The following is an 18354-nucleotide window of genomic DNA, read 5'->3' as shown; positions in this document are numbered from 1 at the left end:
ATATATTACATTTCGTTCGAATTAAAAATCACAGGTAAATCCACAGTCTTCCAATTGCTGAGCCGCGCATCTGGTGAGCAAGCCCACACGAAGTTTGAGCTTTCAGATCCAGCTTCCTCTTCCAAGACCGCTATAAGGCTAGTGTTCACCCATCCAGCGCTGCGAAAACTCTCCTTGATATCACCAATGTGAATCTTCCTCGCCCTTGGTTCCCGTCGTTCTATCCGAGCCAGACTACGCTCCCTCTTTTCCTCGATCAGCCTCTTCTTATCCCCCTTGCTGGGCTTGTACCCTAGGCCATACCTGTTTTTGTTCTCGACCACCTCCAATTGGAATGTCCGCCCCTGCCCTTTTCTTGCCTAAACCGCTCCCGTACTTATAGCCTTCCTTCAGCATGACCTTGGCCGCCATGATAGAGGCACGTGACAAATATGGGTTTACTGGAAATGGTTCCACATAGGTGTTTCCCACGATCTCCAATGATTGGAAAGCTGTCTCGAGAGCTTCCTCGGCTGCTTCTATATAACGGGCGGAGGATGGCCCACTCACAAGGAGATCCTCCTCTCCAGAAACTATCACCAGCTTATCTCCCATGACATATTTCAATTTCTGGTGCAGTGTGGAAGGTACAACTCCCGCAGAATGGATCCATGGGCGACCCAATAGACAACTATAGGCTGGGAGGATGTCCATGACCTGGAAGGTTATTTGAAAGACACATGGGCCAACCTGGACCGGCAACTCTATTTCGCCCATGACCTCCCTCTTGCTACCGTCAAACGCTCTCACAATCATAGAACTTGGCTTCATATGCATTCCGTCACAAGGTAACCTCTCCAGTGTCGTTTTGGGCATGACATTCAGGGAGGATCCGTTGTCCACCAGCACGCGCGCTATGACGTGGTCCAAGCATTTCACGGAGACATGGAGAGCCTTGTTATGCCCTCTCCCCTCAGCAGGCATTTCCTCATCGGTGAAGGTGAGGTAATTATTAGCAGTGATGTTGCTAACAATGCCCTCGAATTTGTTCAGGGAAATACCTTGTTCTACATGGGCTTCGCTCAGTATCTTCATCAGCAGTTTTCTATGGGAGGTTGAGTGCATGAGCAATCCTAACAGAGAGATCCGGGCTGGCATACGATTCAATTGTTCCACCACTTTATATTCACTTTGTTGTATGAATTTCAAAAACTCTCCAGCCTCTTCGTCGGATATTTCTTTCTTGTCCTCCTTGTCGGGGGTCTCTTCGGCCTGCACCCCTTTCCCCTTTAAGAGCTCTTTAACTTTCGCGGCCACCGGTGCTTCATTATTGCTAGTTCCTTCTCCCATCAGGTTTGGTGGCGTGAAGATTCGACCACTCCTTGTCATTCCGCCGATGCCTGATATATTTTCAATAACTGGATCTTGGTCGAGGAATTGACTTTCAACACATTGTCCTTCATCGAATGCGTGTGTTCCATACCTCCAAGGAACAGCTTTCTCGCTCTTGTAAGGAAAAGGAACTAGTGTATGGATGACGACGGACGGTCTTCCTTGAATAACTGGTGCAGGGGTGGTCCGAGTGAAACGAATTACCAACGGCTCTGGCAGGGTTACATCAGGCTCCATACCGGTTTGTGCAAACACCTCTTCATCCTTATCCTCGTAGTACACTTGCATCAAATTTCTATCAAGCAGATCTTGCAGAAACTCTTCAAATTCAACACATTCATCGATAGAGTGTTCAGCGCATGGATGGAATCCACATGCTTTTCCCAAATCATAATCACCGTTTAAAAATCCCAACTTCAATAATTCCTTGAAAATAAACCTTCTGGAACTTCGGATTTCACTTGCATCCCTTATCAGTTCATGCTTCTTAACCTCAATGGCATTTGTCGAGGCACTCCCATGTCCGGATAATGGATTATCATCAATGTTAGGTTTATCTTCTTGAAATTTCAGCCACCCAGCGTCGATTAGGGCCTGTACTTTATGTTTGAAGGCCATACATCTCTCAGTTGAGTGACCCACTCCTCCCCCATGATAACTACACTTGGCATCGGCATCATAACCCCTGGGGTACGGAGGTTGCATAGGCATCATCGGACATATAGCCACCAGACCCCTTTTGACGAGGTGGGGTAATAATTCAGTGTAAGTCGTAGGGATGGGGGTGAAGTGAACAAATTTTCTTTCTTGGGTTTTTCTCGGGTAAGTACCTTGACCCGCATTCGGATTTGGATTCGCGCCTGTCCCAGTCCTCCAGGCGTTGTTTGTGATAGGTTGCGGTTGATAAAATTCTTGTTATTGTTGAGGTCTAATTGGATGAGCAAAAGCTGCATTGGCTGCATATGGAGGTTGGCCCAGGTGTGGTCTATAATTGTGGATAGGGGCTTGACCTCTCCATGCAGGCATCATCGATGTCGCATGCACATCTCCTTCTTTCTTCTTTCCTGGATTGAAGCTGGGCTTTTTAGAGTTTGCTACCGCAGACGGGCCACCCGCGATCTTCCCATTCTTCAACCCAATTTCTATTCTTTCGCCTATTATGACGATATCAGCGAAATTGGAGGACACGTTCCCGACCATGTGTTCATAAAACGGTGGTTGGAGCGTGTTCACAAACATCGCCACCATTTCCTTGTCGTACAGAGGCGGCTCGACCTGCGCAGCTAGCTCTCTCCATCGTTGAGCATATTCCTTGAAAGTTTCATTATCTTTCTTCCCCATATTTTGCAACTGCAGACGGTCCGGTGCAACATGCGTGTTGTACACGTACTGTTTCACAAAGGCGTCAGCTAGATCCGCCCAACAACGGATTCTAGAGGGCTCTAAATGGGTATACCAGTTTGACGCAACCCCAACCAAACTCTCTTGGAAAACGTGGATGAGTAGCTGGTCATCATAAGCATACGCAGCCATCTTTCTACAATACATGGTCAGATGGCTTTTAGGGCATGTGCTACCCTTGTACTTCTCAAACTCTGGCGCCTTGAACTTATGCGGTATTTTCACACCAGGAGCCAAACTTAGCCTTGCAATATCTCCAAAACCGTAGCTTTCCACCCCTTCAATGACCCTTAATCTTTCCTCAAGAACCTCCAACCTGCCTTTAGCTCCGACGAGGCCACCGAATCCCCCAACCACCGTGGCGTGTGGTGCAGCTTCGGCTGAAAAATCCTCCCTAGTAACCACAGGCGGTACTGGAGTCACCCGAACTCCATCAGTGGTGTTGGTCTCATTCATTCTCGTGCTCCCCATGGGAGCCGACACTAAGACAGGTCCCTGAGTGCCGATCGGTGGTATATTGACAGTCGCGGGGAATGAGAATGAAGCGTACTCAGCTTCTGAGTACTCTCCTACAGGAGGAGTGTAACCTGGGGGTAACCCATAGGGCGGGAAAGGTATCGATTGATTGGCAGTGTTCAACAATGGGGGATAAAAATGGGCATTCCCCCCGATCTGTGCAGATGAAGACTCTGCAGTAGTTTTCAAGGATTCAAGGGCAGCCAAGATTTGGCCGACCTGGTCTTTCAACTGGCTAACCTCGGCTTTGATGGATTCTTGCGACTCCTCCCAGCTTTCCATAATTCTTGAATTGGCTCGAGTTCTGTAGGGATGTCGTGGAAAATTGGCCGTTGTTTCCCTCACTTGTACTGTTTTATTATTTTAATTAATTAGATGGAAATGAAACATGCTGAACAAAAGAAAGGATGATGCATGCTAGTAATAGGGGGAAATCACAAGATTGTAATGACATCACTGATGGAAATTAACACAAGCAGATGCTAAACAACATCCCACACCTTTCATTTAAAGGGAAACAAGTTCATTACATTTCTTAAAGGAAACAAATCATAAAGATCTTTAAATACATCAATTCCTAGCCCGAGTGATGAGGGATTTCATCTCGTCTATCAACCGTTTACAGTGATTAATAAAAAGCTCTATTTCTACTGGTGGGCTATAAAAGTGGGTACTCGCTTCAGCTTCCGACACCATTCTAGGGATGTCTTCAATTGCCCCATTTGCCAAAGCAGTCAACTGAGAGAAGCTTTCCTTCCAATGCCTTACGGCCGTTTCTTGCTCTGCGATGTGGTCTTTCATTCGCTTTATCAAGGCCTGATGCCTTTCTTCAAATTCTATCGACCTCCATCGCTCCTCCTGCTCCTCGATGTAATCCTCCATCTGCTTTAACATGGCTCGATACTCCCCTTCAGCCTCTGCCAGCTTCCAGCGCTCCTGATTCAACTCCGCTTCAAATGATGTAGCCATTTCCTTCATTTGATGCCCCGCCTCTTGCACTTGGACTTGCGCTTCCCTTAGTCTTTTTAGGGCTTCCCTTTTATCCCTCTTGGCTTCTTCATAGAGTTGCTTCCACTGTCTGCCCTCTTCTGAAGCCACATTCTTCTCATTCACCCTCATGGATAGCTCCTTACTTGCGACCGCAAGATCCTGTTTTACTCAGAATGTATAATCTCTCTCTGCCTTCTGGCTCTTGACAATGTTTTCATAAGCCCGTGACTTTTCTTCGTTATCATTCCTCATATCCACAAAATCATTGCGAGCCTTCTGTAATTCATTTTCCAACCTAGCATTCCTCACCCTCAATTTCTCCACCTCAGCCTTCAGCTGTTTCACCTCTTCACTTTCTGGGGCTTGGGATGTTCCTTCACTCGCCGGTTGATCATTGATGGGCTTGAAAGGCAACTTGACTTCTCTTACCCTCTCCAGAATCCAGGTATGATAACTAACCCTGCTATCCATCACTCCAATCCTCAGGTCCTTCTCTGCTCGCACCACATTTTCCCAGGCACTTCTGACCCTCCTCAACATTTCAGTACAATGTCCGTCCTCATAGTAGACGAAGAAGGCTGTGAGATAATCTGGTGAAGGCGCTCCCTTCATAGGATATCCGAACTGTCTCTGGACCAAAACGGGGTTGTAGTTGATACAATACCTAGTGCCTATGAGAGGTATGTTAGGGAAGTTGCCACAATGTTGGATAGATGGTTTAGTCTCGAGCCAAGGAAGGCGCCACTTTACGTTTCCTTCTCTCAAACCGGCAAAGAAAAGAGCCCACCCATTACCTCCTTGATGCGATAGATTCTCAGATGAGCTCCTAACATCGATTACCCCCTTAAATACTCGTGTCGTCATCCATGCATATAACGCCGGCAAACAACAAAGAATCTTCTTCCCTTTTCTCTCATGGCAAAAACTCATAGTCCCATACACATCTGCGAGGACTGCTGTTACAGGGTTTTCTGATCTTGTCTTTTTTGCCACGAAGACATCAATAGCAGTGTAATCTGCAAAGTCTTCCAGTTTGGGAAACAGGACAATGCCAAACACAGTGAGGGCTAGTACATCCATGAAGGTCTCCCATTCTTCCCTATTGCCCAGGTCGTGCAAATACTGTTCAAGGTATCCTTGCGTCAGCCCCCGCATTTGATGTCTCGTTATTAACCGATTCTCCAATTCATTGGGCTGTATTTTCATTATAGCAGCAAGGGTAGAAACAGAGGCATGATGCTCCAAGTGCTGATATGGCTTGGTACCCTCTAATGGCAAACCCAGAATATGCTCAAATTCTTCTACGGTTGGCGCCAGCTGGAAGTCCTGGAAGGTGAAACATCTCAGTGGAGGATCATAATACTGAGCTAGAGCTGTAATAGCGGGCAACTGTACTTTCACCTCCATTAAACTCAACAAATTCCCATATTTCCTCCCGAAGGCTTCTCTTTGTATGGTCTTGAGTCTTTGGCCTAAATTTATCAACCCGGTCAAATTTCCAACATGTGTCCTTAGGCTAGACTTCTTTCTTAAAATGGCGGAGTTGGTATGCAGTGTAGCATCAGATCTGGTGCCAGCATCCATCTCGTGTGAAGTCAAGAGTATACCTGTGATTTCCCCTAAAACCAACATGTTACTAAATGATGCATGAATATGATACATGATAATAAAACAACACGATGAATCAAATGCATGCATGGCATGAAAATGCAATAACATAATTTTCGAAAGAGAACGAACAGCGTGAGGATTACAAGAATACGTTTCTCCCTTTGTGCCCTAATAAAGGTTTAATGGCTTGGATCCGAGGTCAAATATATGCAATTTCACAAGGATGGTCTCCTGAACCTAGAGGTCAATGGTCACTAGAGCTATGGCCCCCTTCATAGCATCTCCACAACAGTCGAGTAATCAACTAGATGAGGAGACACAAGTGAAGAGAACAGACTCTAGCTGGAGTTCTCACGATAGCCAGACAGGAAGTACATCCCAGAATGACACCGCTACACAACTCCTCTAATTCTAAGTTACGCTCAGACCCGGGTATAGGGCCCCACTCATGATATGCACAAAGTGTGTGTGTGAAGGGAGAATGCAATGCATACCCAAACCCTCACCTGCAAAACAACCAGAAAAATTCCCAGGCAGATATGAACATGTTTTCTACCCTGGGGTTCAATATAGGACAATCCAAGCAACTCATGCAATTATTCAAAATATCAAACATAGATAAAGAAAATGGGAAGGAAAACATAAAGCAAAACCACATCAGAATCGAGCATCTAATTAAATGGTTTGACTCTCTAGCAGTCCCCAGTGGAGTCGCCATCTGTCGCAACCGGAATCGCGACGGGACGACGATCCAAAAAAGGAAAGTGTTTCGAAAAGAGATTTGGAGTCGCCACCATAGTTTATTATGGAAAACTACGAAAAAACCATAAAACGATAAAGCGTGGTCTACAAGAACCAGATTCTAGGTTCGGGAGTCGGTTACGTGTAGGGAAGGTATTAACACCCTACAACGCCTGCCTTAAGGCAGTACCTTTAACTAAATGCACGAATATGATGTGGTTTTCAAAATGTTTAACTATCCTCTAAAATAAAATTTATAAATAAACAAAATATATTTTTTTAGTTTTTTTGGGCCCGACAAGGATTGACCTTGCTCCTACGTATTCTCATTCAAAATGAGAAATCAGGGTTACGTAGTTCTTTTGGAAACTATTTGAGAAATTTGTTTGGAAATTGTTTTGAAATGATTTTGGATTTTGGGAAGTGAACCTGACAAGGACTGGCCTTGCTCCTACGTATCTCCATTTTTGATGGAGAATCAAGGATAACGTAGTTCTGGCTAGCAAGACTATTTGTTGTTTAAAATTGTTGATGTTTTCGGGTTTTTTGAAGATTTTATACCTTTTTTGTATTTTGTTTAAGAAAGAGAAAAGGTTGTTAGCACAAGGACGATGCGTACGATCACACATGTGCATAAACCTTTAAAACATATTTTTTGGTTAATTTTACTTAAGGAAAAGAAAAAGTTTTTAGCACAAGGACGATGCGTGCGATCACACATGTGCCTAAACCTTTAAAACATATTTTTTGTAATTTTAATTAAGAAAGCTAAAAGGTTTTTAGCACAAGGACGATGCGTGCGATCACACATGTGCCTAAACCTTTAAAACATTTTTTGTAATTTCGATTAAGAAAGAGAAAAGGTTTTCAGCACAAGGACGATGCGTGCGATCACACATGTGCCTAAACCCTTAAAACGTATTTTTTGTAATTTTAATTAAGAAAGAGAAAAGGTTTTCAGCACAAGGACGATGCGTGCGATCACACATGTGCCTAAACCTTTAAAACATTTTTTGTAATTTCGATTAAGAAAAAGAAAAGGTTTTCAGCACAAGGACGATGCGTGCGATCACACATGTGCCTAAACCCTTGAAACGTATTTTTTTGTAATTTTAATTAAGAAAGAGAAAAGGTTTTCAGCACAAGGACGATGCGTGCGATCACACATGTGCCTAAACCTTTAAAACGTATTTTGATAAATTCCTTTATTTAAATTGTAAATATTGCATTATTAAATATATATTTTAGGATAAGTAAATATGTAGAATGACTAGATAGAAGAAAATAAAATAATAAATAAAATAAAAATAAAAGAAATAAATAAAACAAATGAAATAAGATAGACAAAATAGAATAAAATGAAATAAGAAAAAGGGCTGAATGGCGAGCGCTCGATGGGGACGAGCGTTCGTTGGGGAATTGACGAACGGACGCTGGAAAAAGGGCTGAATGGCGAGCGCTCGATGGGGACGAGCGTTCGTTTGGACGAGCGTTCGTTGACGAACGGACGCCGGGAAAGGGGGCCGAATGACGAGCGTTCGGTGTGGACGAGCGCTCGTTGGGACGAGCGTTCGTTGGGGAATTGACGAACGGACGCTGGGAAAAGGGCTGAATGACGAGCGCTCGATGGGGACGAGCGTTCGTTTGGACGAGCGTTCGTTGGGTAATTGACGAACGGACGCTGGGAAAGGGCCGAATGACGAGCGCTCGATGGGGACGAGCGTTCGTTTGGACGAGCGTTCGTTGGGTAATTGACGAACGGACGCTGGGAAAGGGGCTGAATGACGAGCGCTCGTTGTGGACGAGCGCTCGTTGGGACGAGCGTTCGTTGGTGAATTAACGAACGGACGCTGGGAAAGGGCTGAATGACGAGTGCTCGTTGGGGACGAGCGCTCGTTGGGGAGTTGGCAAACGGACGCTGGAAAAGGGCTGAATGACGAGCGCTCGATGGGGACGAGCGTTCGTTTGGACGAGCGTTCGTTGGGTAATTGACGAACGGACGCTGGGAAAGGGCGGAATGACGAGCGCTCGATGGGGACGAGCGTTCGTTTGGACGAGCGTTCGTTGGTTAATTGACGAACGGACGCTGGGAAAGGGGCTGAATGACGAGCGCTCGTTGTGGACGAGCGCTCGTTGGGACGAGCGTTCGTTGGTGAATTAACGAACGGACGCTGGGAAAGGGCTGAATGACGAGCGCTCGTTGGGGACGAGCGCTCGTTGGGGAGTTGGCAAACGGACGCTGGAAAAGGGCTGAATGACGAGCGCTCAATGGGGACGAGCGTTCGTTTGGACGAGCGTTCGTTGGGTAATTGACGAACGGACGCTGGGAAAGGGCTGAATGACGAGCGCTCGATGGGGACGAGCGTTCGTTTGGACGAGCGTTCGTTGGGTAATTGACGAACGGACGCTGGGAAAGGGGCTGAATGACGAGCGCTCGTTGTGGACGAGCGTTCGTTTGGACGAGCGTTCGTTGGGTAATTGACGAACGGACGCTGGGAAAGGGGCTGAATGACGAGCGCTCGTTGTGGACGAGCGCTCGTTGGGACGAGCGTTCGTTGGGGAATTAACGAACGGACGCTGGGAAAGGGGCTGAATGACGAGCGCTCGTTGGGGACGAGCGCTCGTTGGGGAGTTGGCAAACGGACGCTGGGAAAGGGGGCCGAATGACGAACGTTCGGAAAGGGTTGAAAAACGAGCGTTCGAAAAGAGGGATTAACGAGCGTTCGAAAAGAGGGAGTAACGAGCGTTCGTAAAGTCCACCTTTGGGCTTTTCCTAGCACAGGCCCAGGGTCGCCTTTCTGACCTAGAATCCCCTAGGGGTTCAGCATTCCCCTTTCATTCCCAACACTCATACTCAGCTCCAGAGATCCAAGGTCGCTCTCTACTCGCTGCCGGTGTGCTCACGCCTTAGTCAGAACTGACCGCAGCTCCGACGACTTCCACCAGTCTTGACACCGCCGGCGACAGCAAGTGCTCGAAACCGAACGGCGGCCACGGCGTTACTGCTTCCAGCCCCCGCCGCACGCCCAACCTCCATCCGACTGGCAGCTGCGAGCCACCGGAGCCGTCGCCAGTCGAGGCGAAATCTCTCCTCCTCCGTTTGAGATTAGAACTTGCAGCCGACGATTATTCCCATACCCCTCTGATATCTATTTTCTGTTTTGGGTGCTGAGATGAGTTTATGTGATGGGAAACATGGTTGAGGTTAGAAACCGAATGAGTTCTTCTCTGTTTTTCATGTATTGAACCAGATGGAGGACAAAATGAAAAATGAATGGATATTGAGGGAGACGATTCAATGGGCAAGTGAAAATGATGGTCATGAGGATAAAAAGAGATCAATTTTGTGTGAGATGATTATTGAATGTTCTTTCGAGCTTCAGGGGTTCAAATCCTTTGCTGGTAATGATGATTGGAAATGAAGGGAGGCCTGAAGGCTTAGTCCCCGGTCTATGAAAAATGGGAGTGGAAGGAGAAGGTGACTGGAAGGGTGTTTTGCGTTACAGGTCGAAGATAACGAACATCTGAGGCATGATACTGGGATCATGGGTCCTGGGGGAATTAGGCATGGAGCTCGAAAGGTTAACCTGCTATCTCAGATTGAAGACGCAAGATATAACAATTATATTCCAGGGACAAGCTTTGAGTTTATACTAGATTTGAGATTTGGTTTATCCATTTCGTTTGATAGAGGTATGAGATGGGACGAGAACTATATTTGCTGCTGCTGTTTACTCTTTACTTACGTGTTTCCTGTGTGTTAATGGGTGCTAAAGGGATATGCAGTGTTGACGTTAGGGAAGTGTATGCCGATCTTCTATCGTTAGTTAAATAAATGAAAGCACCGAAACTGCATTTTGGGTGCAGTTTTGGTTAACAGAGGAAGGGGAACAAACGCAAATATATACATTGATCCAGCATCAATCATTCACACTCAGCACGCATGAGGATAGTGTATCTAAGGAAAGCATATATACGTGGAGCATGACCAAAGAGCTTAGGTACATGAAGACTTACCTTCGCAGCTTCAAGATGTCTTTCCTCTTGGATTTTAATCCCCTTTGCTCTCCTCGGACGAACTTCTTTTTCAGTAACCAAACCCCAAATGATCTCGCAGGTACCGGAAAGTGAGGTAGATAGCTAGGTTCACCTAACACTCGTTGCTTACTCTCCTTTCTCTTCGTCTAAGGTCTCTCCCTCTCTAAGTGATGGTGGTCCGTGTGTCTCTCCAATGTGATTATCCCCCTTTTCAAAAACAAACCCCCCTCCTCCTGCTGTACCCCTGGGATCTTCTCTGGCGCCCGATTTCCTTTTTCTCTTTTTTCATATTTTCATGTTTCATTTTGCCGTTGGCTTGATGCCCGTTCAAAACGTTTTCCTCTTCCATGTATGTCTGCCGTTGCCGCTTAAGAATTTCAGCAAGAAAAACAAAGCACTTTTTCACGCTGCCACCACGCAAACACTTTCTAAGCATTCACTGCAACTGACTTCAGAGGAGGGAAAGAGTTGACCTTGGGATTTTATTTTTCCCTTTGCTTTTTCTTTCACTTTTTTTTTTGTTGCAGTGCAAATTTTTACATAAAAGATAACCTTTTCTTGAAATTTTTTTTTTAAAAAATAAAAATAAAAACGAGATTAAAAGGGAAACAACAAAAATAATAATAATAAAAAATAAAATAAGAAAGTAGAATACATAAAAATAAACCCTAAAAAAACGGAAATAAAAAAAACATAAAATAAAGCAAAATGGAATAACATAAAAAGAAAATAAAATAACATAAAATATAATAAAATAAAATAAAGTAAAATAAAATAAAATAAAATAAAATAAAACCAAATGAAATAAAGAAAAATAAAATATAAATAGAAGAGAAAATGAATAGACGAAACAAAATAAACACAAAAGGACAAAAATAATAAAAAAAAGGAAAACGGAACAAAATCATTTTTGAGACTTCGTATTAAATTTATCTTTGCTCGTCTACTTTATCTTATTATCCCTTCTTAACTCTATATACATTTTTAACTACCCGGACGAAATTGGGTATTAACAGTCCTGTTCGTAGCCCACTTTCAATTCCGTTCCTCCACCACAACGTGATTGTCTTCGTCTTTGCAAACATTTTACCAAGCCCTAATTCTCACACTCACTCACCCCAACAAAATCCCTTACTCATGAAATCCCTAATTCCCATTTCAGTTTTTCTATTTAACTTAAAAAAAAGCCAATCAACAGCAAAATCCCTCATTCCCTGCCACGTATATTTATTTTTTTCATTTTTTTCAAATAACTATTATCCACGTATTTAAATATTTTAAACTGAGTTCATTATCTGTGCACCATGTAATCAAAGGCAAACGACATTACTGAAAAATTAACGGAGTGGGCTTAATTAACTCATTTTAACAAGTTTAAGGACCCGATTGAGACCGAAAAAAACATGATGACCCACTTGAGATTGGCACACAAATATGAGGACCAAATGAGGGTTTAAACCTTGTTTTAATTATGCATGTTTTAAATGTTGAAATATTTAATTAGGACTGTTTTTAGCGTTAAAAGGATTTTGAAACATCTTACTTTAAATACGATTCGTGACACCCTGAATTGGTACATTATATTAATGTATTTGTTTCTTTTGATTAGTGATTTGAGTTATCCTTTTTCTGTGTCTTCCATCTCTCAATAACATTAAAAATAATAATTTTTGCATCATAAGGTGTTTGAATTTACATGCATATTGACACTAGTAAAAAATCGGGTTTTTACAGCGCACATTATGCCGCGGTTCAACGAAAACCGCAGCATAATGGTGCGCGGTGGCAGTTTTGTAAATAAAACGAACATATATGCCGCGGTTCTACGGGGAACCGCGGCATATACCCCAGTCAACCATTGCCTTTGACGCCACGTATGAATAAAAAATTTAATAACAGAGTATATGCCGCGGTTCTCTGCACAACCGCGGCATATACCCTGCCAATTTATTGCAGGTGCTGACTGGGTCAGAGAATTTGAAAAGTTACAGGGGGTATATGCCGCGGTTCTCTGGGGAACCGCGGCATATACCCCTGTAACGTCTCAACTTCTCTGCCAGTCAGAGAATTTCAGAAGTTACAGGGGGTATATGCCGCGGTTCCCCAGAGAACCGCGGCATATACCCCCTGTAACTTCTGAAATTCTCTGAAAGGCAGTTGGGGAGACAGTTGTGTTGAACACGTTTCAGGGGTATATGCCGCGGTTCTCTGGGGAACCGCGGCATATTCTCCTATATGAAATTATTTTAATATTAATTTGAAATATTTCGATGTTTATGCCGCGGTTGCCCGCTGAACCGCGGCATATAGTTTGAATATAATTTCAAAAATGCCATTTCTGATAATTTTTTAAATTAGTATATGCCGCGGTTGGGGGTTAAACCGCGGCATATAACCCTTTTATACCGCGGTTAAGTAGTGAACCGCGGTAGATTCCCCCGTTCAGAGTTAAAAAACAAAACTTGGAACAGTGCATCGTCTTCCTCGCGCGTTCTCTCTGATTTCGCGTTTCTTCTTCCTCCGAACCACCCTTCATCTCAGATTTTGCGTTTTTAACCGTTTAAACTCAAAATTGTTCGGTCATTATTCGTTTTTTACTTTAAAAACGAGTTTTAGCCGTTCAAAATCGTGATTTTCTGGCGTTTTTCACCCTCTCCGCCGCCGCCGCCGTTGTGTTGCGTTTTTCACCCTCTCCGCCGCCGTTCCTCTTCCAGGTATTTATGTCCATTTGCATTTTTAACGTGATTGCTTCATTAATTTTTGCATAATGCTATAGTTTTGGTAATGTATGAAGTTTCTATAGTTTTGGTATAATTTTTGCTTTAATTTTGATAGTGCATGAAATTGTTATAGTTTTGGTAATGTATGATATGGTTTTTGCTATAGTTTTGGTAATGTGTGTTGTAGTTCTTGTATTATTTATAAACCTTAAAATATTATTTATGTAATATTTAGGAATATGGATCGAAATTGGATTAATTTACCACGTATTAGTGCTGAGTACGAGAGAGGTGTAGAGGAATTTATACAATTTGCGCAACGTAATGAGGGGAGAACTAATGATGAAGTGAAGTTTAGATGTCCTTGTGTGAACTGTTTGAATGAGAGAAAGTTGAACGCAACTCAAATTAGAGAACATCTTATATGTGATGGTTTTCTAAGATGCTATACAACATGGATCTGGCACGGCGAAGAAATGGATTTTCCCACTGACTCTCAAAGTGTAAATGTTACTGATTCCACCATGGAAGAAGATCGACCGGATGAAGACAAATTGGAGGACATGATCCGCGATGTTGGAGCAGAAAATTTTGCCAAAGCTCATGTGTATGAGACGATGTCGACTGATGCAGAAACACCTTTGTATGTCGGTTCAACTAAGTTCACACGTTTGTCAGCGGTGTTAAGGCTCATGAATTTGAAGGCGAGCAATGGATGGACTGATAAGAGTTTTACAGAACTGTTGACGTTGTTGAATGAAATGTTGCCAGATGGAAATACACTACCCACTCGTAATTATGATGCGAAGAAAATTCTTTGTCCAATGGGTATGGAGTATAAAAGGATACATGCTTGTCCCAATGACTGCATTTTGTATAGGAAAGAGTTTGAATTTTTGACAGAGTGTCCAAAATGTGGCTTATCACGATACAAGTCAAAAAACAATAGTGAAGATAATGGTCAGATAGAAAAAAATGGATCTGCTTTGAAAGTAGTTTGGTACCTTCCAATAGTGCCCAGACTTAAGCGTTTCTTTGCGAATCCCAAAGATGCTAAAAATCTTAGATGGCATGCAGATGAGAGAAAAATTGACGGGCTGCTTCGTCATCCAGCTGATTCAAAGCAATGGAAAAATATTGATCGACAATTCCCCGAATTTGGTAAAGAGTGTAGAAATCTTAGGCTTGCTTTAGCCACTGATGGAATGAACCCATTTGGTAATCTGAGTACCAATCACAGTTGTTGGCCAGTTATATTGATAATTTACAACTTATCTCCTGCATTGTGCATGAAGAGGAAGTACATGATGTTGTCTATGATGATATCTGGTCCAAAGCAGCCTGGAAATGACATAGATGTTTATCTAAGCCCACTAGTTGAAGACTTGAAGGTTTTGTGGGTTGACGGGGTTGAAATATTTGATGCATTCGCTTCAGAGACTTTTATGATGCGTGCAATGTTATTTTGCACCATTAATGACTTTCCTGCTTATGGTAATTTGTCAGGATACAGTGTCAAGGGTCATAAAGCGTGTCCTATATGTGAAGAAAACACTGCAGCTCATCAATTGAAACATGGAAGAAAGACGGTGTATCTGCGTCATCGGAGATTTCTAAAACGTAATCATCCATATCGAAGGTTAAAAAAAGCATTCAATGGAGATCAAGAGAGGGACGAAGCACCAAATCCACTTACTGGCCTTGAAGTTCTTCAAAAAGTTAATAAAATACATCATGTATTTGGGAAAACATCGAAGAAGTCATCTGTAACGACCCCTTGGAAGAAGAAATCAATATTCTTTGATCTTCCATATTGGTCAAAGTTAGATGTTCGACATTGCATAGATGTGATGCATGTAGAAAAGAATGTGTGTGATAGCTTGATTGGTACATTACTCAACATTCAGGGAAAGACAAAAGATGGAGTGAATGCTCGTTTGGATTTGGTTGACATGAATATCCGAGAAGAGTTGGCACCGAAGGAGATTGGTAAACGTACTTATTTGCCCCCTGCTTGTTACACAATGTCTAGACAAGAGAAGATAAGTTTTTGTGTATGTTTAAAGAGTATCAAAGTACCACAAGGATACTCTTCAAATATGAAGAGTTTAGTGTCAATGCAGGACTTAAAGCTTGTTGGCATGAAGTCTCACGATTGTCACGTCTTAATGCAACAGTTGTTACCGGTGGCTATTCGTGGAATTTTGCCCAAAAATGTTAGGCACACCATAAACAGGTTGTGTTCATTTTTCTCGTCAATATGTAGTAAAGCCATCGATCCTACAAAGTTAGATGAACTTCAAGGCGAGATTGTTATCATCTTGTGTCAACTAGAGATGTTTTTCCCTCCATCTTTTTTTGACATCATGGTACATTTACTTGTTCATTTGGTTAGAGAAATCAAGTTGTGCGGACCGGTATACTTAAGATGGATGTATCCTATTGAACGTTATATGAAGATTTTGAAAGGGTACATTAAAAATCCATATCATCCTGAAGGTTCGATGATTGAAAGGTATATTGCTGAAGAAAGTATCGAGTTTTGTTCAGATTACATGACATCAACGAATCCAATAGGAGTTCCTCGCACAGCATGGTTGAATAAATTTTCTACAAGTAAAAGCATCCGAGGTGTCAATGTGGTGACAAAAGATCGCGAAGAATTGTTGCAAGCGCATCTTTATATATTGAACAACACAGATGAGGTGATCCCTTTTTTGGAAGCACACAAAGCCATTGTTAAGAATAAAAATCCAAGACAATCAGAGAAATGGCAATTGATGGAGCATAACAAAACATTTATGTCTTGGTTCAAATCTGAAATTGACAAAGAGCCACATTCTTCTGAAACTTTATTGTGGCTTGCAAATGGTTTGAAGTTTGATGTCGTGTGTTGTACAGGTTATGAAGTCAATAATTGCACATTCTATACGAAGACTTTGGATGATAAAAGCACAGTACAAAATAGTGGAGTCAGTTTAGAAGCTGAGTCACTTCAATTTTCCACATCAAAAGATCAATCTCCTGTACTTGGATCAATGAGATATTATGGTATAATAGAAGAGATATGGGAGGTTGATTACACCAAGTTTTCCGTTCCATTGTTCAAGTGTAAGTGGTTTGACAATAAGAGTGGTGTGAAAATAGATGACTCGGGTATGACACTGGTTGATTTTCGCAAGGTGGGTTATCGAGACGAACCGTTTATCATGGTACATCAACCATCTCAAGTTTTTTATGTCAAAGATCCTTCGTCTGACCATTGGTATGTTGCTCTTCAAGGCAAAAAACAAATTGAAGTTAACGAAGACAATCTAATTAATATTGATATTGCTGACAACCATTCATTTCAAACTACAACAAAGTTGGATGACCAATCTGTAGTTGACGATGATGTACATGCAATTCGGTCAGATCATGATGAGGGAATATACATATGATGAATCCATATCTTTATGTATGAATTTTCAATTTCTGTACTATTACATGTTTTGTTAATTTATATGATATTACATAAGTCTTGAAAGAAAATTTAATGTTGTTATTTATTTTGACAGATATATGGCTGATCATCCACATTCTTCAGGGGATGAGGCTCCCCCACCCAGATCCACTAGAGGACCCACTAGGATGAAACAACTATTAATCAGGAAAAATAGTGGTGAAAGAACTCCGGTGAATGTGAATGTCACCACGGGTGTGGCAACTGGCCCCCATGCAGATGACTTCCGATCATACCTTGGAGTAGTGGCACGTAATAAGATTAGCATTCTCATTCCATCTTTTGATCATGTGTCCGAGGGTGATAGGAACATTATTTGGCAAGATATATTGGTAAGTTAGTTAATAGCATTTGAATTATAATTTGTTTATATTGATAATTTTGTACTAATACAACTTTATTATGTTTTTTTCAGATGACATTTGACATTCCAAATGTCCCAACACTTAGAAATAAGTGTTTGTCAACTGTTGCAGAAAATTTCAGAAACTTTAAAAGCAAGTTGACATCAAGGTACATCTTTGGACACCTTAAACATAAAACTCCATGTAATGCATATAAGTCCATTGATGAGGAGACTTGGCGGGTTTTTAAAGAGAGTCGGATGTCAGAGGAATGGCAGGTTAGTGTAGTTCATATTATTCAATTCCTCATTAACAAATATATATCATATGAACTCATTAATTAATGTGTATGTGACAGGCAATTAGAAGCAAAGCACAAGGAACAAGTGCTAAGAACAAAAACCCCCACCTATTATCTCGTGGTGGGTATAGGAAGCTTGAGGAGAAAATCCTCAAGCAAAAGGCAGATGCTATACCACCATCTCAGAGTGGTAGCCCTCCTCAGCCTCCTTCTCCACCGTCTAGACATGAGAAATGGAAGTTGGCCCGTATGCGACCATCGGGCACCTACTCTTCCGACACTGCACGAGAGATTTCTGAAAAAATTGTAAGTTATCACTGTTCCTAAAATAATGAATATTGTCATTATACATACTACATTAAACTATTTAAAGAATAATGGTGTTTTGTAATGTTACAGGACGCCTTGGTTGAGCAGAGCTCCCAAGGCCAATTCACTCCAGAGGGTCGCCAGGATATTCTTGCTGCTGCAATTGGACGACCTGAGCACCCTGGACGTGTACGTGCTGCAGGTCCTGGAGTAGGCATTACGGATTATTTTGGGAGCTCTTCTCGTCAGCCTTCATATTCGTACAGCGATACACAAAGGATGACAGAAGAGATCACAAAAAAGGTCCGACAAGACCTTATGCAGGAGATCAGGGCCGAGGTGAGGGCTGAATTCCAGATGCTCTACCAGGAGCAGTTTCAGAGCATGCGCCCGATGCAGTCTCCTATAGAGGAACATGTGGTCCCTCCCCCTCCCACAGGTAAACTTAATAAACATTTATGTGCAATTATTTCTATCTCTTGTATAATCTAACATTTACTCTGACAGGGA

General features: G+C 42.5%; 2 protein-coding genes across 2 annotated transcripts; both read right to left on the bottom strand.

Annotated features, from left to right (window-relative positions):
- Positions 1 to 267: 267 nt before the first annotated feature.
- LOC108318774 (uncharacterized) lies at positions 268 to 2082 on the bottom strand. The gene has a single exon (XM_052872488.1). The coding sequence runs from the start codon at positions 2080 to 2082 to the stop codon at positions 268 to 270; it is 1815 nt and encodes a 604-aa protein (XP_052728448.1).
- Positions 2083 to 4446: 2364 nt separating this feature from the next.
- Positions 4447 to 9667, bottom strand: LOC128195252 (uncharacterized). Its single transcript, XM_052872487.1, has 2 exons — positions 9553 to 9667; positions 4447 to 5897 (listed from the first exon to the last, which is right to left on the bottom strand). The coding sequence occupies exons 1-2, from the start codon at positions 9665 to 9667 to the stop codon at positions 4447 to 4449; spliced, it is 1566 nt and encodes a 521-aa protein (XP_052728447.1).
- Positions 9668 to 18354: the final 8687 nt, after the last annotated feature.

This window comes from Vigna angularis, chromosome 2 (genome assembly GCF_016808095.1).
Source record: "Vigna angularis cultivar LongXiaoDou No.4 chromosome 2, ASM1680809v1, whole genome shotgun sequence".
Classification (NCBI taxonomy): domain Eukaryota; kingdom Viridiplantae; phylum Streptophyta; class Magnoliopsida; order Fabales; family Fabaceae; genus Vigna; species Vigna angularis.
This window is presented reverse-complemented; position numbering and strand designations above follow the sequence as displayed.

Coding starts and splice junctions, on each gene's coding strand:
- LOC128195252 (XM_052872487.1), bottom strand. CDS start 9,667: ATGGAGGTTGGGCGTGCGGCGGGGGCTGGAAGCAGTAACGCCGTGGCC. Junction 5,898..9,552: donor TGGAAGTCGTCGGAGCTGCG/GTCAGTTCTGAC, acceptor TGTTGGTTTTAG/GGGAAATCACAGGTATACTC.
- LOC108318774 (XM_052872488.1), bottom strand. CDS start 2,082: ATGCCTATGCAACCTCCGTACCCCAGGGGTTATGATGCCGATGCCAAG.